General features: G+C 32.4%; 3 protein-coding genes across 5 annotated transcripts; 1 reads left to right on the plus strand and 2 right to left on the minus strand.

The window, feature by feature from the left end:
* Nucleotides 1-236: 236 nt before the first annotated feature.
* On the minus strand, nucleotides 237-1190 carry LOC134714422 (uncharacterized). The gene has a single exon (XM_063575662.1). It carries the CDS (start codon nucleotides 1188-1190, stop codon nucleotides 237-239), a length of 954 nt encoding a protein of 317 aa, XP_063431732.1.
* Nucleotides 1191-2040: 850 nt separating this feature from the next.
* On the plus strand, nucleotides 2041-4429 carry LOC134714423 (uncharacterized). Its single transcript, XM_063575663.1, has 2 exons — nucleotides 2041-3286; nucleotides 4407-4429. Exons 1-2 carry the CDS (start codon nucleotides 2041-2043, stop codon nucleotides 4427-4429), a joined length of 1269 nt encoding a protein of 422 aa, XP_063431733.1.
* A 2345-nt stretch (nucleotides 4430-6774) lies between these two features.
* On the minus strand, nucleotides 6775-16566 carry LOC134714580 (E3 ubiquitin-protein ligase TRIM71-like). Of its 3 annotated transcripts, none has more exons than XM_063575939.1 (2): nucleotides 16504-16566; nucleotides 6775-8923 (listed from the first exon to the last, which is right to left on the minus strand). In XM_063575939.1, the coding sequence occupies exon 2, from the start codon at nucleotides 8900-8902 to the stop codon at nucleotides 7211-7213; it is 1692 nt and encodes a 563-aa protein (XP_063432009.1). In that variant the 5' UTR covers nucleotides 8903-8923; nucleotides 16504-16566; the 3' UTR covers nucleotides 6775-7210. The 3 variants fall into 3 exon arrangements, with proteins under 3 accessions (XP_063432009.1, XP_063432008.1, XP_063432007.1); XM_063575938.1 differs by lacking the exon at nucleotides 16504-16566 and adding an exon at nucleotides 14973-15105; XM_063575937.1 differs by lacking the exon at nucleotides 16504-16566 and adding an exon at nucleotides 10047-10228.
* Nucleotides 16567-25393: the final 8827 nt, after the last annotated feature.

A 25393-nucleotide genomic window follows, 5' to 3' on the forward strand; every position in this document is an offset into this window, starting at 1 on the left:
TTCAATGATATTTTTAATTTTTCCCTTTTTTACATTCATTCAATTGTATCTGATTTTATGCCCTTTATGGGCCCTGTAATTTGGAAAATAAAAATATTCTACTATATTTTCTATTTATTCATTTAAAATGTTTTTTTTTTTTATTAATTAAACTTGTGTTCACCGTTAAGTACTTATATACTGACATTACATGGTGTCGGAAGCAATGTTAAAAATACAAAACACCCAAACACAGGTTAATTGTTTGAAATTCCCTTTTGCTTGGTATATATGTGAATATCGTACACTGAAATAGACTTTCCATCGTGTGTAGAAATAAACGCTTTTGTTCCCTTATTGTTAAATGTGATAGCCCATGGCAAAATAACACCATCATCCCTATTGAGTACGATGTCAATAGCACGTCCATTATCACCAACGCGATGTACGTTCTGTGAGCCTCGACCAATAACACACAAATATCCTTGATTATCTCTTGCTATGCCTTCCGGAACTTTTAAGTCCGGATTATCGTAGCGAAATATTTCCTCACCGTCCAGACCAACGTGATAGAGACAATGGTAGTCTGTATAGTACACTGAATTATTGTCTCCGCCATGTAGAAAATAAATCAATTGTCCGGGGACTTGAACACGTGTTCTTATGCTTCCGTCCATTGCCAGAATGTACAGTTCCCTATTTGCACCAACAACGATAAAGTTCGACACGACTGCGACACCATGACATTTGTTATGAATACTTATTTGTTCTTTGTCCGTAGTCATGTTCGATATGTTAAGAAACTGTATAGAATTTTCCAACGGAAGAGTTACAACGCCTCGATTTCCATCCGGTAAAATGGCGATATCCCATGGTTTGCAAAATAAAGTACAGTCTTGCAAAAATTTCCCACTGTCGCTATAAACAAGCAAACGGTTGCTATAGCGATTGCATAAGATTAGTCGGTTGTCATTAGTTACAGCAATAGCAGGGATTTGTACATTTTCTGAAACAGAAATGTCTATTTGAGACCTGTACAAAAACTGAGTTTTGGTTTCAACAGGTCTTGGTATCACCTGTGCTTGTCGTCTATTTTGTGAGAAAGATCTTAGAAGACATGGTTGTTTACATATATTCAATGTTCCTATCGATTGAATTGAGTCTGGTAATCCATTCTCTGGTTTGAACTCCACACTCACGTCTTTGTACATCATTGCTTTGCTTTGAATAAGTGTTTCATCATTTGCAAGTCGATGTGCTAAGTTATGTGCAAAAATTTGAAAATTTGAGAATCTGACCCATGCAGGATCTGCTTACCCTTTCGGAGCACCTGAGATCACCTCTAGTTTTTGATGGGGTTCGTGATGTTTATTCTTTGGTTTTCTATGTTGTGTCATGTGTACTATTGTTTTTCTGTTTGTCTTTTTCATTTTTAGCCATGGCGTTGTTAGTTTGTTTTAGATTTATGAGTTTGACTGTCCCTTTGGTATCTTTCGTCCCTCTTTCAAAGGTCATAGTGGAAAATCATCAAAAATTGAAGCAGTACTGAAAATGCTCAAAATGGTCCAAAACATGAAATATTAATTGAACACGAATTTAACATATATCTAAATTTAAATTACAATTCATCAACAAGAGTAAGACGCAGTTTGGGAAACTTGTAAGCTGATAAGCAGGTACTGTTTTTAACCCTTTATATTAAAGGCAGGGATACACATATTACTTTGATAAACATGGTATACTTGTAATACTTGTCATGCACATTTTTCTTGGCGTAAAATTCGTTCATTAGTTAATGTACATGCAGTGAAAAGAGATTTGTTTCAGATTATACCACATTAGAAAAAACCTTGTCCGTCTCCCCAACATTCTATCAAATGGTAATCCGTTAGGAAACAAAAAAAATGTTTCAGTATTCAATTAGAGTTTCATTTTTACAAGATAATTCCAGGTAAATGCCCACATGTGGGTTTCCTCTTACCATTGTACATCCATTTATTATTATTATTATTAGTATGTTATTATAAAGGTTCTCTTTATTTTTAGTTCTGACATGACAATATGGCATCTGCGTTCCAGGAACAGTGTTGTAGTATATGTGAACTGCAGCATATTACAAACAAAGCAGACGAATGGTGCCCTGAGTGTGACGAGTATCTATGTTCGAACTGTAAAACTCATCATAAACTAGCAAAATCCAGCAAGAGACACAAAACCGTTGAAATATCAGATTTGAAAGAATTGCCGTCGTTTGTTCTTGCGATAAAACTTGAATGCGATACTCACCACGAAAACTACGAGTACTATTGTCTTAAACATGAGATACCTATTTGTGTCATATGTGCCAAAGAACATACAAGTTGTGGAACTTTCACAATACTGCGCAAATTAGAAGACATGAGAACTTCATCAAGTATGATAAAGCTTGAGCAAAATGTCAAAGATATACAGCAAAATTTAGAGATGTTTTTACAAAATCGGCGGTCAAACCTTTCGAATCTTAAAGATCAGCATGAGAGTTGCAGAAAAAATGTAAAAGAAATTAGACTCAAAATCAACCAGCATCTTGACAAACTTGAGAAGACTGTCATTGACGAAATAGATACTTCTTACACGAAACAAAAATCACAAGTTGAACTAATTGTCCACGATTTGAGCGAACGAGAAACAAAGATGAACACAATTCAAAATCACATTGAGAAAATTAAAGACCATGCATTCGAAATCCAAACCTTTCTAAACATTCAGACCTTCCAAAAAGATGTAAAAGAGCAAGAAAACCAATTGATTGCAATAGGACAGGATGAGTTAAAAGAGATAGAACTATCATTTCTTCCAGCTTTAAGTTGTACGTCTTGCACTATTCTTGAATCGTTTGGAGAATTGAAGACGCATACCAAACAGGTTGGTGTAAGGTTTGTCAAGCAAGAAGAATCAGAAGCCCAAATTATTATGCCAGAATCAAATAAAAAAGATATTTATCAGATTTCCCTTGCAAAGAGAGTTGACGCCACAGTTTCGACTTATTTGGGAGATGTAGATATGGGAGGCTGTTATAGTATGGATGAAGGGTTATATCTCCTGACTGATAGAAGTACAAAGTGTCGCATTTTAGTGTTAGAATCAGATGGCTCTTTGAAGTGTGAAATCCCCTTGAAACATACACCAAGTTCTGTCGCCAATGTCAACAAGACCATATTTGTGTCAAGTTATTCTTCTCAGACATTAACAAGTATAGATTTTGACACGAAACGGATAAAAAAGATTATTGAAATTGAACACAAATGTGATGCCTTAGCAGTTGCTGGTGATACAATTTTACTTCATTTGCGTGAATTAAAATACAAAATTTATGATTTAAATCTCAATGAAGTCGGAACAATACCGGTGAGTGTTTCACATGCCCCCTTTGTTACTTACTTTGCAGATAAAATATATTTTGCAAAATGGAAAGACAATACAGTCTATTGCTATGACTTGACAGGATGCATGATTTGGAAATTTAAAAGTGAAGATATTCGTGAACCACATGGAATTACAGCAGACAATTATGGAAACATATTTGTTTGCGGATACACTTCTAACAACATTATAGTTATTTCACCGAATGGCGATTGCAGCAGAACTATTTTCAATGAACCAATGACAATGACTAATCCTTACTCACTTCATTACAACAGAGTCACAAGGCAACTGATGGTTTATTCCACAAAGCTCCATAAAGTTTTAGTATTCGATGTGTTATAAACTAGAGCTTGTAGTACAACAATAATTACTTTCATGATACATGTATCTTTATGTACAATTAACACTATATATCAGAATTATATAGTAGTAGGTGCATGTCAATTAAAAACAAATGTTTGTCTTTGTCTTATACTTTTCTTTATACTATAATTGATATCAAGGTTAAACGAGTCTTAATTAACCAAAAGATGGAATGATCTTGGTTTTTAAAGAAGTTTTAGAATATAATGTACAATCGATATTTAAAATAATAAAAGAAGATAAGGGATATGTGGAAGAGATAACAAGTCAACGATACACAGACGAAAATATTACAGACTTAACATACGATCTTCAACAATAAACAAGTATCTGTATAAACAATTTTGAAACGACACTGAAGGATTCTTGTAGCGTGCTTTGCTCGAGTGCAGCAAGTCTAATGTTCAAGCCTCTTTAGAGTCCAACCTTAGATTTGAAATGATTATTTAAATATACACGAAAGAACATTTAAAATGTTACAAATGTTTTCTTTTATCTAAAATTGAGAATGGAAATGGGGAATGTGTCAAAGAGACAACAACCCGACCAAATAAAAAAAAACAACAGCAGAAGGTCACCAACATGTCTAACTAGCTAGAACAATTTAAAATCTTTAAATAATTGATATTGACATTTATAATATTAATAATTTATTTTAGAAAAAACAGTCTTTGTAAAATGAATAGACAGCTATTAACACAATTAAGGTAACGTTTAGCATGGTTTATGTGTTATTTTTAAAAGCTTTGATTACGAGGACTCTTATTCAATATATCATTAAATTGAAAGGTAAAGATACCAGGCTTATATTTTGTAAGCTAGTTGCACATTTCGTCTACACAACAGTGGCTTATCCAGAATTTTTCATAAATGGGGGCCCACTGACTGACCTAAGAGGGGGCCCGCTCCAGTCACGCTTAAGTGATTCCCTATATAAGCAACCAAAATTTTTCCCAAAAAGGGAGGGCAGGCCTCCTGCTCCCCCTAAATCTGCCTCTGCACAAGACTTATCAGTAGAGCTCGAATTAAACTATATGATAGGTAGACAATGTGAAGTTAAAAATCTTTAAATACCGAAAATTCCGAAAAGATGGTAGACATACGGCGACGGTTTATTTACCTGGGGTATAAAACTTAACAGTAATTCTGTTTTTATATACAGTACTTTATAGAAAATGAAACTATTGGTGTCGATATTTCATTCAACACAATAGTGATGACTACTGGTATCAGGCTGTTGATACCCCGAAAATGGAACGTCAAACAGAGGTGGCATTGACCCAATGTTTTTAAAAACAGTTAATTAAAATGTTTTCTACAGAATCAAAGTTTAAACTATGAAAATTATAAGATGTTGTATGATTTCAAATGAAACATCTATCTACCGGGGATTACGATACATGATGGTAACAATTTGACTGCAGCTAATAACACTGCCTTTAACAATGAACATAACCTGTATGGTATAGTGATCTATGAAAAGTCCCGGCATGATGAAATGTGATACAATTTAAACGAGGAAGCCAAATGATAACTTGTGACATACAACGAAAAACAAACAAACTACACGATTAAAGCCTAAAGGATAATACTTGCTACATATAATAATGTGTTGTTGAGTAATGAAAATCACCCTACTGGGTCTGTGGCATGACATAAGAACAAACATTTTGCCAGAAATTGCCAAATATAAAAAGGTGATGTCAAAGGATACAACATGATATTGTAGTCAAGAAAATGTCCTATTATGTTTTTTATTATCTTTTTAACAACTTTCAAAACTCATGTTAAAACAAACACCTTCACCACAATAATCATTAGACAATGTCAAAGAAAAAATCTTTCCTGGACAAGTTTGAATTAAAACGATGGACAGTGAAAAGAAAACCTAATAAAACATAAATCTGTTATTATTTGAATATGTCAATCATTACCGAATAATACGGAAGCGTATAAGGGACATAGAAAAAATAAAATTGGCAGTGAACTTTTTTTAAGAGTCGAAATTTTAACTTTTCTTATCTTGAAAGTTTGACTTTTTAAAATCTCGAAATTTTGACTTTGTTATAATTCGAAGTTTTGATTTTATAAAAAGTTGAAATTGACTTTAAACTCAAAATTTAGCCTTTTTTCAAACTCGAAATTTCGATTTTTAAACTCAACATTTCCACAGTAAATGGTGGAAACTATAACATGGAATATGGGAAAACATTTTTTTTTCTGTCCAACATGCATGTTCTTTCCGAATGAAACTCTTCAATATTAAATGCTAATCCATATCTTACTTTAAGAACAAAACCAATTTCTGAATATAAATTGCCAAAATGCGTGGATGACGCTTTAATAATTTGCGTCCATATACCCCTTCTAAAATTGTTATAACTGAGTTTGAATACTAACATCAAAAGTCAAATTTTTAACTTCAAAATAAATATTTCGGGATTTTAAGAGATGAAATTCTGAGTTCAAAGTCGAAATTTCTAGTTTAAAAAAAGTCGTAATTTCGAGTTTCAAAAAAGTCAAAATCTCGAGTTTAAAGTGGAAATTCCGAGTTTCTTTAAAGTTAAAATTTCGACTTTTCAAAAAGTCGAAATTTCAAGATTTTCGGAAGTCAAAATTTTAAGTTTAAGTCAAAATTTTGGGATTTGAAAAGTCAAAATTTCGACTTTGAAAAAAAAGTTCACTGCCAATTTCATTTTTTCTATGTCCCTAATACGCTTCCGTAGAAAACAAATATAAAAGGTTTTCTTATACAGATACAGGTTAAAAAATATATGAATAACATAATTTGACGACAAAAAATATCAGCTGTTAAAATAACTCTCTGCTAAGTATCTTGTGATCTAATGACTTGGGTTACAGTTCATTTTGTGATACTTTCTGTTCCTTGACAAACTTAGAGAATTTTTGAAATACTAAGGCTTTTCTACCTCAGGCATAGATTACCTTAGCTGAATTTGGTAAAAATTTTAGGAATTTTGGTCCTCAATGCTCTTCAACTTAGTACTTTATTTGGCCTTTTTAAAAAAAAAAATGTTGATTCGATCGTCACTGATGAGTCTGCGTAGGAACAAAATTTAGTCCTGGTATCTATGATGAGTTTATTTACAGAAAATATCAAGGAGCACAATTAAAGAAAATAAGTATCAATTCCAATCTCAATAAACATGATCAGGTTGAGTCATTAATTCACAAAAAATGAAACTCAACACGTAATAATTTACAGAGTTTTCCGAACAACCACTAATTTCTTTCATAATATATTAATATCGTGTATGACTTTGTTGCTGAAAAATAATCTTCTGTTCCAGTGTTTTCATTTTAAAAGAAATAAACGTTTGAATTTTTTGTTGAAGAACTTTTGAAATTTTGCCTTTTATTACATTCTAACATTTAATAGGACATTTAAAAAAGGTCTCGAAAGCAATGTTGGAAATACTATATATAAACACGCAAAATTAGTTCAGTTGTTTAAAATTCCCTTTTGTTTGGTATATATGTGAATGTCGTACACTGATATACACTTTCCATCGTGTGTAGAAATAAACGCTTTTGTTCCCTTATTGTTAAATGTGATAGCCCAAGGCAAAATAACACCATCGTCCCTATTGAGTACGATGTCAATAGCACGCCCATTATCACCAACGCGATGTACGTTCTGTGAGCCTCGACCAATAACACACAAATATCCTTGATTATCTCTTGCTATGCCTTCCGGAACTTTTAAGTCCGGATTATCGTAGCGAAATATTTCCTCACCGTCCAGACCAACGTGATAGAGACAATGGTAGTCTGTATAGTACACTGAATTATTGTCTCCGCCATGTAGAAAATAAATCAATTGTCCGGGGACTTGAACACGTGTTCTTATGCTTCCGTCCATTGCCAGAATGTACAGTTCCCTATTTGCACCAACAACGATAAAGTTCGACACGACTGCGACACCATGACATTTGTTATGAATACTTATTTGTTCTTTGTCCGTAGTCATGTTCGATATGTTAAGAAACTGTATAGAATTTTCCAACGGAAGAGTTACAACGCCTCGATTTCCATCCGGTAAAATGGCGATATCCCATGGTTTGCAAAATAAAGTACAGTCTTGCAAAAATTTCCCACTGTCGCTATAAACAAGCAAACGGTTGCTATAGCGATTGCATAAGATTAGTCGGTTGTCATTGGTTACAGCAATAGCAGTGATTTGTACATTTTCTGAAACAGAAATGTCTATTTGAGACCTGTACAAAAACTGAGTTTTGGTTTCAACAGGTCTTGTTATCACCTGTGCTTGTCGTCTGTTTTGTGAGAAAGATCTTAATAGACATGGTTGTTTACATATATTCAATGTTCCTATCGATTGAATTGAGTCTTGTAATCCATTCTCTGGTTTGAACTCCACACTCACGTCTTTGTACATCATTGCTTTGCTTTGAATAAGTGTTTCGTCATTTGCAAGTCGATGTGCTAAGTTATGTGCAAATAAGAAAATTTGAGAATCTGACCCATGCTGTATAACAACGTCTAAATCACTCTTGCTCTTATGATATGATTTCCGCGTGTTTAACAAGTAATCTTTTTCGTGTTGTAAACCTTCCTTTTCTTCTACGCAGAAATCTTGCAAATTATCGATAATTGATTTTTCGAGACGATCAACATGATCAATTACTTGGCCTTTGAAACTTTTCACCTGGCTTCTAATTTCCTCAACATCTTTTTCGAAAGTTTTTCCTGTTTCTTCTCTATTAGTAATTAAAGTATTCAAAGTTTGCAGAAACAATGTTAAATCTTGTGTAAGCATGGACGACAAAGGTGACGATCTAATCTCTCGGGCTGCGATATCGATCGGCAGTATCGATTTGCATGATCTATGCGATTCTGTCATACAATGGCGACAACATAAAGCTTCATGATCGGTGCAAAACAAATCTACTCTACCATCGCCATGCTTAGCACAGTGAGTAATTTTAGACAATGTAGAGGTTGGAAATATTTCTATGAAATCTAAATCGACAGTGTGGTGACTCATTAAGAACTTATTTTTCTTGTGGTTTTTCAAACAAGAACTGCACAGCGGTTCTTCGCAATCAAAACAATAAAATTCTGCACACACTTTAGAATCCTCTCGCAAACACGATTCGCATTGTCTAGCTTCCATTGAGTTTGCATTGGTATGCACCTAGAAAAAAAAAAATATCAATTAAAAAGACTTTCATTATCAACTAAAATTAATATACAGGTATTTCTTTGATTTCGTTGCTTAAAAATTACTGTCTACGATATAAAATTGAATGTCTTATGATAACATCAAAGCTATAGAAACTAATACAATCACAAAAACTATAATTAACTTTGAAACGATTTAAAACAAAATGGTTCGAGTGCTACAGCTTTAAATGTTGGAAAATATAGAAACACAAATGTAAGTAGACAAATACGACCTAAAAAAACGTTTATGAATTCATTGATACTTTTATACATTGTTACTTGAATGGAGTTGTCTCATTTTCACACATACCACATCTAACCTCTATCTATAGCTTTTTAATCGTAACACAAATATCAGACATATTTGCATCCCTTATTGAACCCGTAATTGCGAAGAAATTGTTTCATGCTGAAATTGACATTGCACAAAATATAGCTGCGTTACTATGTCTAATAACACAGCTAGTTGCAGTATAAAATGCAGAACACACACGCAGAAGGAGATTTTAAAGAATAAGTAAGACTTACCGTGTATGAAAAAAATAACCTTTTTAATCATTTTGGATTAATTCAAAAAATATTTTTAAATCCTTTTGATAAATGATGCGAATAAAAACAATGTGACTAAATTTGTTCACAAAAAAATTATTTTAAACTCGAAAGACTCGCACGTTCTCGTAATTTGAAGCATGCATCTATAACTTGAAAGAACACATCTCTTGTTATTCCAAACCAGCACATTGCATTTTAAGGACACAAAAGTGATTTTATTTTAGTAACATTTATTCGACGCAATTCACCATTATGCTCTCATAAATTATTGACGCAAAATCATCACCGAACGGTTAAATAAAAATAGTTAATTGTATTAGTTTCGAGGTTCTAATCTAATTGTCAAGACAATTGTTACATAAGAAAGACAATAGATTGCTGAAGAAAATGTCACATGATTATCACCTTGGTACAAACTGATGACACTTTCATAATGTCAACAAGTCAAATACAACCAGTATGAGGTTTTCATTTTCATTCATTGGATGAAAAGTGTAAAGATACGATGCGAATATAAGTCAGAGTCATTTCTTTCATCATACCTTCAAATAGGGGAACATCCACAATTACCAGTCGAAGGCGCATTGCCAATAGTTTTCAAAATCAAAGAGTGGAAGGCGCACGTGCTATTGATGCACACTTTTGAGGGGTCGATTTTTTCCCGCCATGATATACTGTCAATGTGTGCGTTTGCTTTCATAGAGAAAATTGTTAGCAACTATGATTGTCACATGACTGGCAGAGACACTTTCATGGCCTTTAAAAGTACGTTTGTTTTTTATGAATTAATCTTTTTCATATTTAAACAATCTTATTCAGCTCGCTACCTTCACGCTGTATAAAATGGGCAAGACAGTTACAACTTTATTGGAAAATAATGAATGACTGTTTAACATCCAGTGACAAATCAAATGCATATACATGATGAGAACATGGTAATGCAATATTAATATCAACCCTGTTTTCTTGTAGACCAAGATGATGAGACAATTTTTTTAACGTACTAGTTTCATCGTTACAGTTTGGAAAAGACATGTTAACATAATCGGATACGTTATTTTGAATTCAAAAGAATTCTTTCAATGAAATTTTAAACGAGATGTTAACAAGGCAACGAGTTAAAAAGTTAAATAAAATTTAAAAATAATTATTAGTAAACATTTAATTTATAAAAAAAGTGATAGAGTAAAATTAAACACCAACAAATACGGGTTGTATTGTTAATTTTGTGCTGTATTTACTCGGACAAGAAATTTTAGACATATCCTGAAATAACATTTCAAATAATTGTATAATTGAATGATTGTCTCGCGGAATCTTCACAATAATATTATGTGATGACGTCTGAAAGCAAACGCTGCGTCACTGTTCATTGTTTTAGCATAACTATTCTCATTCCCTAACTTAGGATTTATTTCCATAAAAGAAAGGGGGAACATAATAAATAAAACTCAAGTTAGCACTTTCAATTTCATACCAATCCATTTTTTTGTCATCTGTTTTAATTATAATAGTTTGACTGTACTTTTGATCATGACCCGGATACTTGTTAATATTATAAGTTTTAACAGTTTTAGGATGATCATGTATTTTTATACGCTTAACATGCACCGCGGAAACTACACAGCTACGCCAACTCTGTCCATTCTGCGTACTTATATGTTGCTATTGCATAAGGGCATGTTTTCCTCTTTCTTTAAAGGACGTCTTTACACTTAATCCTTAGGGTGTGAACTGATCGAAAACTTCATTTGAGACTGAAACGAAAATGTAATGAGTCAAGTGATTTCGAACTGATTTAACAGTTAAGCTTTGTTCTAATCTTGTGCGTTTACACCACTGTTTTGTGATTTTGTTTAGGGTTCAGTGTCCTAAATCAATATCATGTTTAATAATCCCGTCACATTATTTATATGCCTTTTCCAAGTCAGAAGCATGTAAATCAATGGTTGTCGCCGGTTGCTGTCAGTCATATGTGTTTTTCGTTTATTGTTTCGTCATAAAACAGGCAGGTGGTTTTTAATTGAATTGTAGAGTGGGGCGCCCATATTCGCCTGGGAAACAATTTCGCCGTTTTATGATTTTGAGTTGTAAAAACTTCAAAGGATGGCTGAAATGGAAGACATTTACTGGTAAATGATATTATATAACAAATATGATTATTTTTTAAAACAGAGACAAAATTGCGGCACCTACTGAAAAGGACGGAAAAACGGACAACGATGTTCGGCCAATTTCCTGAAGAAAAAACACGAATTCAAAGAAGTTTTTCTAAGTATTTTTTTGACTGAATGCCACGATTTTCAGTTCTTTTAAACACCTTTAAAATGTCTGCTATTCATCTATAATGAAATTGATTTGATCAATGTTGTTTAAAGCTGCGGTCATTTGGTTTTAAATGGATGTGTAAAAACGGCGAATATGTGTCCCCCATTGACAAAAATTTGGAAATTTCAATCACCCTTTAATCTAACTTTTCAGATGATTATATTCAAACCAACACGTTTTCAAGCTTAAGAATATTTTGCATTTGAAGTTATCTTCATATAGAAATATCAATATACTTCAAAAACATTTAGACCTGAACATAAACTGTAGAAAACATGAAAAGATGTGGCGAAATTGAACACTCCACTCTACCATCTTTCAATTCGATGATGTCTAGGCCTTTACTAGCTAACTGCATATAATAGGTATTGACTCGTTGACAAAGGCCGCACGGTAACCTACAATTACTTGCATCAACAAAATTGAGAGTAGAAATTGGGAATGTATCAAAGAGACAACAACCCGACCATAGAAAAAACAACAGCAGAAGGTCACCAAAAGGTCTTCAATGTAACGAGAAATTGCCGCACCCGGAATCGTCCTTCAGCTGGCCCCATAACAAATATATACTAGTTCAGTGAAAATGAACGCCATACTAATTTCCAAATTGAACACAAAAAAAATAAATTAAAATGATACATAACTAACAAAGACCAGAGGCGCAAAAATGCGGCGGAGTTTAACATGTTTATTAGATATCAACCCCCCCCCCCCCCCCCCCCTATACCTCTAGCCAATGTAGAAAAGTAAACGCATAACAATACGTACATTTAAAATTCAATTCAAGAGAAGTCCGAGTCTGATGTCAGAAGATGTAACCAAAGAAAATAAACAAAATGACAATTATACATACATAACAACAGACTACTAGCAGTTAACTGACATGCCAGCTCCAGACTTCAATTAAACTGTTTGAAAGATTATGATTTCATCATATGAATATCAGGCACAATCCTTCCCGTTAGAGGTTTAATATATTCTGATAGATACAATATAATGTAGCCGTTTTATCGACTTTCATACCACATCTCCTTATTGTAAATACAAAGAATCGAAAAAGACATTTTTTAACCTTAAAAGATTAGTAATTATATAAAGCTCTTACCAAATCATTATTTCCTTATAATTACCGGAAAAGTAGTACATTTAGTAAGTTATAATATTTACTTGAAACCGTATTTACAAAATGTAAACATTAAAAAGATGACAGCTGTGTCGAAATGGTATTTATTATTATCTACTGGCCACTGTTTGGTGAGCTAATCATTAAATTGACAACTTTTTTATTACTTAAATTTAGAAATATCATTATTTTTTTAGGTTGGACTTGATCATTGATTATTTTATCGGTTGGACACCAAGCTGTTTAACTCATAAGTATGTGTAGTATTGCGAGCTGAAAATTTGACACTTGCAAACTATTAATTCGAGATACTTGGTAGTTAAAAGAGATCTGCACAACTTGAAAAACATCAAGACCATAATATTTTGACCACTCGCTCCCACAGTAAAACAAGGATGATTTTTTTCACCAACAAACACGTTTTTGCACCTTTGGATTCGATTTAAACACACTTCTAAGTTTTAGTTGATATTCTCTTAATGCTTATCTGTTAATATTTTAACCACTTGGTTGTAGTATACTGATTGTTGCTTACTTAATGCTTAGATTGAGATATTGAAATCATATTGTTCAGGACTAAAATATAAAATGGAGAATGGAAATGGCGAATGTGTCAAAGTACAACAACCCGACCAAAGAGCAGAAAACAGCTGAAGGCCATCAATGGATTTTCAACACAGTGAGAAAATCCCGCACCCGAAGGCGTGCTTCAGTTGGCCCCTAACAAAACTGTGTACTAGTTCAGTAATAGTTGACGTCATACAAAACTCCGAAATATATAAATGAACGAAAATTAAAAATCATACCAGACTAACAAAGGTCAGAGGCTCCTGACTTAGGAAATTTTACCACTAAGGCTGGCATTGCAATGTGGATCGGTCGTTATGATTGGTATATTGATATTGTTCATATTATTTTTTCTCACGATTATTCAGTATAATTGCAATGAATTGAGTTAGCAAGTACTTTATCAAATCCACCATTTTCTACTTAAGAAAATGCCTGTACCAAGTCAGGAATATGACAGTTGTTATCCATTCGTGTGATGTGTTTGAACTATTGATTTTGCCATTTAATTTGGGAATTTCCTTTTTGAATTTTCCTCGTATTTCAGTTTTTTTGTGTTTTTACTTTTTTCTGTACCAATTGTTCTTCTAAATTACCAGATGCGCATTCCGGTAACAAATGTCTCGATCTTTAGTGATGCGCTAGTCTAAAATATTAGAAAATCTAAATCTATCAAATAAAATTGAGAGCTTCTCAAGCCAAAAAGGACACATGTATAGCAAAATCTTGGCGGAGCATCGCACGAGGGAGTTACCTTATTATAGAGGGTTATTTATCGCGGGTGTAAAATTCATACGATTTTCTTTCAATAAGGTAAACGAAATATTTTTGGGGTTATTATTTTTGCGGATTCAAAAGTTTTATCAATACCTTTACATTTGGCGATTTAAATTGGTGGAATTTATTTTGGCGAGTTTGTTCCATCTTCGAAAATAAGCGATCATTTGCACCCCGCGAAAATAATCCGTTATAATGCCTTAAAATCAATTCATCAGATCCATTCAAGGGGAAAAAAAACTAATGTAAAAGTCAAATCTAGAATGTGGTTGAGAAGAGGATTATTGATTTTCATATTTATACCCAAATGAGCATTGAATAGCAAATTAATAAATGACCCAAAAGTCAGTTTACACATTTTAATTTTGTACTATTTTCAAAATCGTATATGTTTAAATAATTTAGAAGTTTTTAAAACTTTATATTATAGTACTTATTAAAACTTGATAATATCTGATCATTTGTTTTTACACAACTGCGCATTAAAATTAAAATATGTCGTCGTACGGATATGTCCAATATAGCGACAAGATGTATAGGCTATTTATATAACGGACATGATAATTTTATTCTTTACTTATTCTAAAATGGTTTCGAACAGACAGACAGTGGCTACATATGGGACTCGCTATAGTTGGAACTTGCAATTATAATTCTATTATTCAAATCATACCTTTAATTCCTTTGTTTGTATTCCATAAGGTATATACTAAAGGTGCTATAACATGTACATGTATGCACAAAATAGTTTGATCCTGATCGATAAACAAGTATTGTACTGTAGTTGTATTACTTGTAATAAGGAAGGAAGGATGCTAAACATACCGGAAGTCGATCAAACCGGTTAAGTAGATGACAATCGAAATATTTTGTGTGAACAAAATTATTTGTAAATATTCGATCAATATTAAAAATGATTGTTAAACCAATATATATATTTTTTTTTCAAATAGTTGCCTTCTAACGCTGGAACAAAACAGTGAACAAGGTAATAAGAAGCGTTGCCGAGATAAAGAGAAATGTTTCACGGAAATTATTATAGTTTATAAACGATTTTCATTTAAAAAAAAAAGCATAAATAAGGAACGGGGAAATATTACTATTGATTCCTTAGAACGTTATCTGTCAGATAAATAATAGATGATATATAGTTTTCTGCTTTCACGATATCGTAAGATATCGATCATTCACGATGACGTAGGATATCGATTATTCATGATGACGTAGTATATCGACCATTCACGATGTTGTAAGATATTGATCATTCACGATATCGTAAGATATCTACCATTCACGATGTTGTAAGATATCTACCATTCACGATGTTGTAAGATATCTACCATTCACGATGTTGTAAGATATCGATCAATCACGATGACGTAGGATATTGATCATTCACGATGTTGTAAGATATCTACCATTCACGATGTTGTTAGATATTGATCATTCACGATGTTGTAAAATATCTACCATTCACGATGTTGTAAGATATCGATCATTCACAATATGAATTGGCATGACGTATTTGAACTTGAAAAATGTATTCACATCCAAGAAAATAACACAATTAATAAAAGGGACGGCATTGTTATCAAAGGGTCCTCCTCTTGACATTTGTTGAAAGGTAGCCAGCAGTGAGCTACATGTATAATAGAGGTGACTGGTCATACCCAGGTGATCACATGTACATTTCACATGATGGTCAAGGCAATCCTAGTGTCGACAAAAGCAGATCTCTTTAACATTCATCGATTGACTTTTTTTTCCTCTAAACATCCAGTAACACATATTTGAGGTTAATTTAAATATTCCCCAACACTAGAAAAAGGGAGCAATTTTGGTAAGGCAGATGTTTTCCTTTGCAGTTCATAACCCGCGAACAAGCATGCAGAGAGAGTAGCAGAAACATGGAAATACAATAATTATCGTATTGATATATAAATTAAAAGATTTTCTTCCTGATGAAGAACTTTTATCTTAAATTTATACTAACATGCATTTATTATATTGAATAATATGTTTTCCAGAGTAGATTCATTCTTTCTTAAAATTATGTTTTTTTTACTTAATTTTTGTACATGCACTGATATCTTTTTCCTTTTTTTTCAAAAGATGTAACCAGCTACATGTTAGGCTAATCTTATCACAGCGTTCGAAATATCTGGTAAAAAGATAAACAAAACTGAAGTTAATGATGTACTTACCGAATAAAATTGTAGACTCACTGCCAGGCAGAATTCCAAGTTTCAAACAAAACAAATATTGCTGCACAAATTCAATCATGTCTTTCTTGGCGGCAGAATTTTATATTTAATTTAGATTATTAGATTTAAGAACATTTGTATTTTAGTTATTAGTGTGCATGAACAATTTTACTAAAATGTAATTTTCAATGGATAAATATTGTGAAAATGCATTTCAAAATTGACAGATTAATTGTAGTAGTGATTTTAAAGAAGAATTTAAATTGCTATTTTCGAACTCAGTGTTAATAGAATTGATTTCTGTTGTTAGCTCAGTGTATTTTATGCAGATAAAAACTGTTTCTTTAGTATTAAAATATTCATTTTACTTGTTTATTTTGCACTATATAAGGGCCTGTCGCAGAAAAAAGGGACAGAACGTCGGCGGCTGTCTGCAGAAATATATATTTGACTATTATAAATAAGAACATTTGGATACAAACAAAGCAACTACCCATCAGTGCCCAAATACTAGTAAGATTTCCTGCTGGTCTAGTTTTTATTTCCAGAGGATACCACCAGCCCAGTAGTCAGCAATTCTGTGTTAACATGAATTATCATTTTTATTGTCACAATTATATATAAACTGTTTACAAAACTTCGAATTTTTAATTACTTTGGGTTTTTTTACCTCAGGAATAGCATTGTTGCATTTTGCAAATTTTTAGGACTTTTTGGTACTCAATGCCCTTCATCTTCGTACTTTATTTGGCCTTTTTAGCGAATGTTTTACTCGACCATCACTGATGAGTCTTTTATAGACGAAACGCGCGCGGGCGCAAATAAGAAATTTCAATCCTGGTGTCTATGATGAGTTTATCAGGAACCATAGTCACCGTGTCGAATAAAAAAATTATGCACTTGACCATACTCAGTCAAAACAATGTCTTAGTTGCTAATTCATTTTAATTTTCTATAATTTTATTAACGAAAACTTTATGAGGTTGTTGCACTAGATTTTACTTACCTCGGCTGTGTAATCAATAAGGACAAAGGAGCTGGAAAATATATCAAATCTAAACTTACAAACGCAAGATGCACTGTTGCAAAACTTCCACACATATGGAATCTTATTACCAAACTAAAAACTATTTTACAATAATGTTTAATCTGTTCTTCTTTGTGGTTCTGAATGCTGGAAAATAGACGTTACTGATATACGCCTCGAAATTGGATACTATGCACATCAGCTGTCTGAAAAGTTAATATAGCTGAAGATAATGTTGCAGAACAAAATTCACAAACGAAGAACTACTGAAAATATGCAAATCATAGAAAATAACATTGAAAATTAACCAAAGACGATCTAGATTGGCAAGCCATGTAGTGTGAATGCTACACAAACTCATTGTAAAGACAGCAATGTCAGGGAGACCAAGCAACACGTGGCCAACAACAGTAACATCAGAACTGCAAGATACGGGTTTCACTTAGAGAAACAAACCAATATATTGCAAAGGACAGATATTAGTGAATGGAGTTCGATATGGCTTTTTGTTCCACCAGGGACGAATAAAATAGATATGTTTGGCAATACCTGTCTTTTTTTCTTATAATCGGTAGCTAGGAAACGTCTTTTTTCCACTAATCTTTTCCATTTTTGTGTGCAATCTTTTCCATTTGGTACTATTTGTCTTTGAGGGTTCGCGATGAAGGTAAAGACGGCGTGCACAAAGTTGACGGCAACTATAAAATACGCTTTTAAAAGTAGTTTTATACAACCGTCTTTTACATGGGAATTTTTTTTATGATAAAATTATGAATACTAGCCATTAAAATCAATATTACTAGTGAGGCTATCAAAATTAAATCTTTAAAGTATGAAACGAACATAGAGAAAACGACGAAACATGTAACATTGAATAAGCATTAAATAGAGGTTCTGACATAATAGTTACCAAAGGTACCAGGATTAAAATGTATACAAATTCAACATATATTCCCAAATTTTCGAATAATAGAATTTTTCGGATTCGGACTATGACGTCCTACAAAATTCAGCGCAAAATAAAACAATAACGACCATCGTAGTTCGTTATGTGTAAGAAGTAGTCATTTGGAGGGATTTATGTTATAGATAATGCATACTTTAAGGTTTTTCTAGCATACCGAGGGGTGTCAGGATTGATCAAATGAAAGACCGACCGGAGGGAGGTCTTTCTTTGAACAATCCTGACACCCCGAGGTGTGTTCTACGACAAGAAAAACCTTAAAATATGCATTATCTGACTTATATACCGTCAAAAAATATTAATTTTGTAAAGATTTGTAAAATTTAGTATCCTATTCCACCGAAACAATAAAGTGGGACATTCCTTTCTAATGCGTTCAGATTTTAATACGCCCTACGGCTCAATTAAAATGTGAAATAAAACTCACTAAATAATTTAGATATAAACCTTTTAAAAATTGTTATCCATACACAATAAAAATATAACTGTAACTGCATGAAGTAAGACACAAATGTATTATTACCATTACATTGTACGTTATTTATTGTACCACTTTGCTTATGGAAAAATGGGAGGGGTATGTTTTTTTCTATTTGTTATGTTATTTCTATCGCGGAAAAGTGGTTATTTTTTTTATAACAATTTTACTTGAATCGAATGAAAAATTCAGAAAGATTGTCTTTTGAATAGCAATACATTTTATTAAAAGATAAACAGGATATTATTATATACCCTCCGCACCCGACCCTTTTCAATAGTTACGTTAATGTTATTCAATAGAATATAAGATCTTATTAGTTGATCATTTGATAAAATAAATTTAAAAAAGTTAAGAACTGACACGAAGACGAATATAAATACATGTAGGTCACAGTATAATTCCCTGTTCAGTGTGTATCGTTCTGAACATGCATGACATATTTGCCACTGGACGTTAAGCAAGCAACCAAAAAATCAATCAACTTATTCAGTATGACTCAATAAGATTTTCAAAATCTTACACACGAATATGTTAAATCTGAATTTATTTTATGAAAGTCTACATTAAAATTCATCTGACATATATGAAAATGTTTCTTTATTATAGCGACAAATCAACAAAGCTTCACGTTATTTATTTCTAAAATTAAAATGCGGGACTACAATGACGTTTTTTTTACACTTATCATCGATTGAAGTTTAAAACATAAATTTCCAAATCGGCAACAAAAAACTATTTGACGAATAAAGTTTAAAAGTAAATCATAGATTGCATGATTATCAAGGAAAATAATGACCTTACACAGGTCATTATGCCTTGGAGCATATATCATTGAAACATGGTATCGTCCGGGTTGATTCTGAAAAAGAATGACCTGCCGTTCTGAAAGAAAATAACTCCATATAGGCAAATTTCACTCACATCAATTTCACGTGAATTTAAATTCATGTGAATCTCACGTGAAATTCACATCAATTTCACCTCAAACGAGCTTATACGTGAAACTCACGTGAAAACATGTTTTGTGTGTTTCACGTGATTCTCATGTGAAACTCGTGTGAATTTCACATGAAAATCACGTAAAATTTTTCATGTGAAATTCACATGAATTTTTATAATATAGAGTTATTCAAATAAAATATAAATTATTAAATTAAATTAAAATGATGAAAAACATCATTTTTTTTTTGCTGTAAATTTCACGTGATATTCATGTGAAAAATTTAACATCAGATTCATGTGAATCTCAATTCACGTGAAATTCACATGAAAATTTTCACGTGAGTTTCATGTACATAAGCTCGATTGAGGTGAATCTCACGTGAAATTTTCATGTCAATATCACGTGAGATTGATGTGAAGTTCATGTGAGCAAATTTTGCCTGTGATATATCAATTCGAAAATAGGAGAATCGATAAGAAAAGTTATGTAATTGCATTTTTTCTTCTTCGAATAACTTGATATTCCAAATGTGCATATCAAGAGGTTTAAAAAAATCTGCACGCCGTCAAAGCATTTGGACGCATGGAATTTATAATGTGTCGTTATTACAGCACTGGGTCAATAATGCAACAGTACTATACCGTTGATCGACAGTCATAAATCGATTGAAAGAAAACAAATCCGGGTTGATACAACTGAGGTAAACATATTAAATCTTAGAGGAAACAAAAAAACAACAGAAATACTGATTTGCAACAAAAAAAAAACCCCGACAATGCAACACATAGACACGAACTATAAGATAACAACTGCCATTGTCGATACCTTAGCTGGTGGAATATCAACCCCTGTTAGTATCATCAACACATCATTCATAACTTCGGTACAGACATGATTTAAAACCATCTTCTTTTAAATTGCCGATAATAAATTAAGAAATTAGTGTAGAAACTCAGGATAATTGGACATGAGATATTTTATGTTCCTTTTGGCCATTTACCTGTTAAAATTATTTGGTTCTGCATTCCTGTCTTTCACATATTCGGCTTTGAGACTTCCTAATCAAGTGAAATAAATTAAAAACGCTTGGGAAGCATGTCATTAATAACGTGCTGATTTTATATTTTTAGCACCCAGTCGATAACACTGCTGGTAGAGTATCCGAGGGTAACAACAGCTCAGTTGTCAATATATCGTTACTGACATGATTTTTTTTTTAATTGTCGGATTATGAGTTAAGAATTATTAATAAACTAGGTTTCAAATCCTTCTGGCAAAGTTGACCATTTAAGGATTCGGCTATTATTTTTAGATCAGTTCTTAAGCATATTTGGATTTGAAATATTTAAAAGCTTTAAGCGTTCCTTATGAAGACTTATCCAGAAAAGCACTTCCATCGTATGAAGTTAATTTAAAGTGTTATTTCAATTTTTACCACATTGCAGTTTTTCACATTTCTTTATAAAACTGTCGCCGCGATATAGATTTTTTGTGCTAATGCGGCGTTAAACGAAAACAATCAATCAATTCACCTTGTATTATTTTTGTTTTATTCATTTGACTTTCTAGTCTCGATACAAACAAACCTGTGTCCTTTTTTCCCAACAATGTTGTGATAAAAATACTAACAGTTGATTTTACGTATACAAGTAAATTGAAACAGTAGTACAATAAATAGAGTACATACACTTTTATATCTATATTTAATAAGCAGATCACAACGATTAATAAAAAAACCTGTCTATGAAGGTTTTTTCTAGAGCCTCTTATGAACCTGCGTACATATGTCGCATATTTAACTATGGCTACTCCCTAACATTATGGACAAGCACATTATTTTTAACCATAAGATCTTTTTTGTCGATCTTGGATATCATTGCTGATTATTACTGTTTAAAATGTTCTTAATTTTAATGTATACATAATATTATTGAGGGTCAATACGTTCTTTAAGAGCCATGCTCTTCAACTTCGTACTTTATTTGGCTTTTTTTATTAACTTTTTTGGATTCGAGCGTCACTGATGAGTCTTTTGTAGACGAAACGCGCTTCTGGCGTATATATAAATTTTAGTCCTGGTATCTGTTTCGGTGGCCGTGTGTTACCTTTCCTCGTCAGTTTTGATCTAGCATCGTACTACAGTACATGATGTATAAGTCATGGAGATGTTATTGTTACAGATCAGCTCAATTATCTTTAGTAAAGAATCTTACAAATCAATGTAAGATACAGTCACAGAAAATAATTATATTTATAAGTACGTCTTAGTCAGCGACAACTCTTCAACAGATTTATCCATCGATGATGGTGATACATGGCTGTGTACATTATGTATATTCAACTCGTCTAAACATTAACCCAACAATGTTAGATCTGTAAATTTGCTTCGTAATCTGTTGTAGAGTTGTAACTGACTCAGACGTACTTACATTTACATAAATATATATACATAAATAAAACATAAAACAAATTAAAAGTATACAAATGTTAAGAATATATTAAACATGTTCTTTTCAGTAAAATATCATAGCAGATTTTGGCAGTATAAAAGTAAACATTTTCATATATTTTATACTTTTTGTAATGATTGGAAGAATTCAAATAACCTAATAAAATCTGTCATGTGAAGTTTCCTGTTATAAGGATCCATCCACTAATTACAGCTATATAATTTGGTATGGCTGATCATTTTTTACTTTTTTAGTTTCTTCCTGGTATAGTCTGTACAAAAACTACAAGACCATGAATTTAGAACAAAATTGTCTTTCAAGGCAATTACTATTAAAGGATTCATCTGATACTTTTGGTTCAAATAGAAAGTAGACAGATTCTGACATTTTTGAAAACATCAAATATTCTCTATCTACTAGTATTTTCGTGATATACAATTTAGTGTATTTAAAATTGTAACTAGGTGAAAACATCGTCATTCCATTGTTTTTGTCGAAAACAAAACTATGCGCCTGTAATTATGCAGTGAGAGCTTCTGGTTCTACGCTTTCAGCTGTGTGTTGACCATGACGTGAAAAATTCATCAAAATTTGAACCGGCACAATTTCACGATAGTTACTATGATCATTTGATTTGTCCTTAAAGTTTTGCTCCAGTATACTAAATGTCTATTATAGTCTTTAGAAAAACTAAAAGACCATGAATTTAGAACAAAATGGTCTTCAAGGCAATTACTATTATAGGATTCATCTGATACTTTTGGTTCAAATAGAAAGTAGACAGATTCTGACATTTTTGAAAATATCAAATATTCTCTATCTACTAGTATTTTCGGGATATACAATTTAGTGTATTTAAAATTATAACTAGGTGAAAACATCGTCATTCCATTGTTTTTGTCGAAAACAAAACTATGCGCCTGTAATTATGCAGTGAGAGCTTCTGGCTCTACGCTTTCAGCTGTGTGTTGACCATGACGTGAAAAATTCATCAAAATTTGAACCGGCACAATTTCAGATAGTTACTATGATCATTTGATTTGTCCTTAAAGTTTTGCTCCAGTATACTTAATGTCTATCATATTTCTTGAAAATAGCAGGGAATCATCATACAGTTGAATAATTTACACAAAATTGGTTCTCCCAATGAATAAATGTAGGTATTCATTATATTGTCAAATACTTTTTTTTTCACTGCTTCTTCGATAGAAATTTCTGATTAGACTGCCTAAAATGTTACATCAAGTTAATGTCTTTTTTCATTCTTACCAACCTTTAAATGCATAAAAGCGTATTTTTCCTTTTTGTCGAGCCTTCGACTTTAGTCGAAAAAGCGAGACAAAGCGATCATACATTCCGTCGTCGTCGGCGTCTTCGGCGGCATCAACAAATATTCACTCTGTGGTTAAAGTTTTTGAAATTTTAATAACTTTCTTAAACTATACTGGATTTCTACCAAACTTTGACAAGCTTGTTTATGATCATAAGATAGTATCCAGAAGTAAATTTTGTAAAAATTAAATTCCATTTTTTCCGCATTTTACTTATAAATGGACTTAGTTTTTTTCTGCGGGGAAACATTACATTCACTCTGTGGTTAAAGTTTTTAGAATTTTAATAACTTTCTCAAACTATCCTGGGTTTGTACCAAACTTGCACAGAAGCTTGTTTATGATCATAAGATAATATCGAGAAGTAAATTTTGTAAAAATAAAATTCCATTTTTTCCGTATTTTACTTATAAATGGACTTAGTTTTTTTCTGCGGGGAAACATTACATTCACTCTGTGGTTAAAGTTTTTAGAATTTTAATAACTTTCTTAAACTATCCTGGGTTTGTACCAAACTTGGACAGAAGCTTGTTTATGATCATAAGATAGTATCCAGAAGTAAATTTTGTAAATAAATAAATCCATTTTTTCCATATTTTACTTTTAAAAAATGGACTTAGTTTATCTGCGGGGAACCATTACATTCACTCTGTGGTTAAAGTTTTTAGAATTTTAATAACTTTTTTAAGCTATCCTGGGTTTGTACCAAACTTGGACAGAAGCTTATTTATGATCATAAGATTGTATCCAGAAGTAAAGTTTGTAAAAAAATTACTCCGTTCTTTCTGTAATTTACTTTTAAATGGACTTAGATTTTCTTACAATCATAAAATAGTAACAAGAGGAATATTGTTTTCCTCATTGTTGTTGAGCCTACGATTTACTGCAATAATAGGCGAAACACTGGGTTCCGCAGAACCCTTACACATTTTTTCATTAATTTACCCTACAAGATACTTCCAAGTAACCGGGAATTGTTCAATTTCTTCCGTATGTTTCTAAAATGTGCAGGTAAATTGATAACGTCATGTGTCAAACAGTAATTTGACAATCAGTTTGGTATATATTATTTAATCTGCACGGTCGCAATAATACTCTAAACTGAACGCTTACGTCGTTCATGTTGATTAGGGTACTCTGAGCCGTGCAGATTACATTATCCATTCGTTTGATGTGTTTGGACTTTTGATTTTGCATTTGATGTTTGATTTTCCTTTTTGAATTTTCCTCGGAGTTCAGTATTCTTGTGTTTTTATTTTTTATATAGTGCGAGGTTTGGCATGCCACAAAACCAGGTTCTATTCACCAGTTTTCCCCCTTTAAAAATGTCCTGTACCAAGTCAGGAAGTTGGCCATTGTTATATTATTGTTCGTTTCTGTGTGTGTTACATTTCAACGTTGCGTCGTTTGTTTTCTCTTATTTTTGAGATATTAAGATAAGACGTGGCACGGTACTTGTCTATCCCAAATTCATGTATTTGGTTTTGATGTTATATTTGTTATTCTCGTGGGATTTTGTCTGATGACTGTCCTTTTCTGTGTGTTACATTTCAGTGGTGTGTCGTTGTTCTCCTCTTATATTCAATGTGTTTCCCTCGGTTTTAGTTTGTTACCCCAATTTGTTTTTGTCCATGGATTTATGAGTTTTAAACAGCGGTATACTACTGTTGCCTTTGTATATATACCGACCTGTT

This window comes from Mytilus trossulus, chromosome 4 (assembly GCF_036588685.1).
Source record: "Mytilus trossulus isolate FHL-02 chromosome 4, PNRI_Mtr1.1.1.hap1, whole genome shotgun sequence".
Taxonomy (NCBI): Eukaryota; Metazoa; Mollusca; class Bivalvia; order Mytilida; family Mytilidae; genus Mytilus; species Mytilus trossulus.

Bases quoted from the DNA above. Each gene is read 5' to 3' on its own strand.
- LOC134714422 (XM_063575662.1), bottom strand. From the start codon at position 1,190: ATGTACAAAGACGTGAGTGTGGAGTTCAAACCAGAGAATGGATTACCA.
- LOC134714423 (XM_063575663.1), top strand. From the start codon at position 2,041: ATGGCATCTGCGTTCCAGGAACAGTGTTGTAGTATATGTGAACTGCAG. The intron at 3,287-4,406 runs GTGATACAATTT...AATTTATTTTAG, and splicing joins TGATGCCTTAGCAGTTGCTG to AAAAAACAGTCTTTGTAAAA.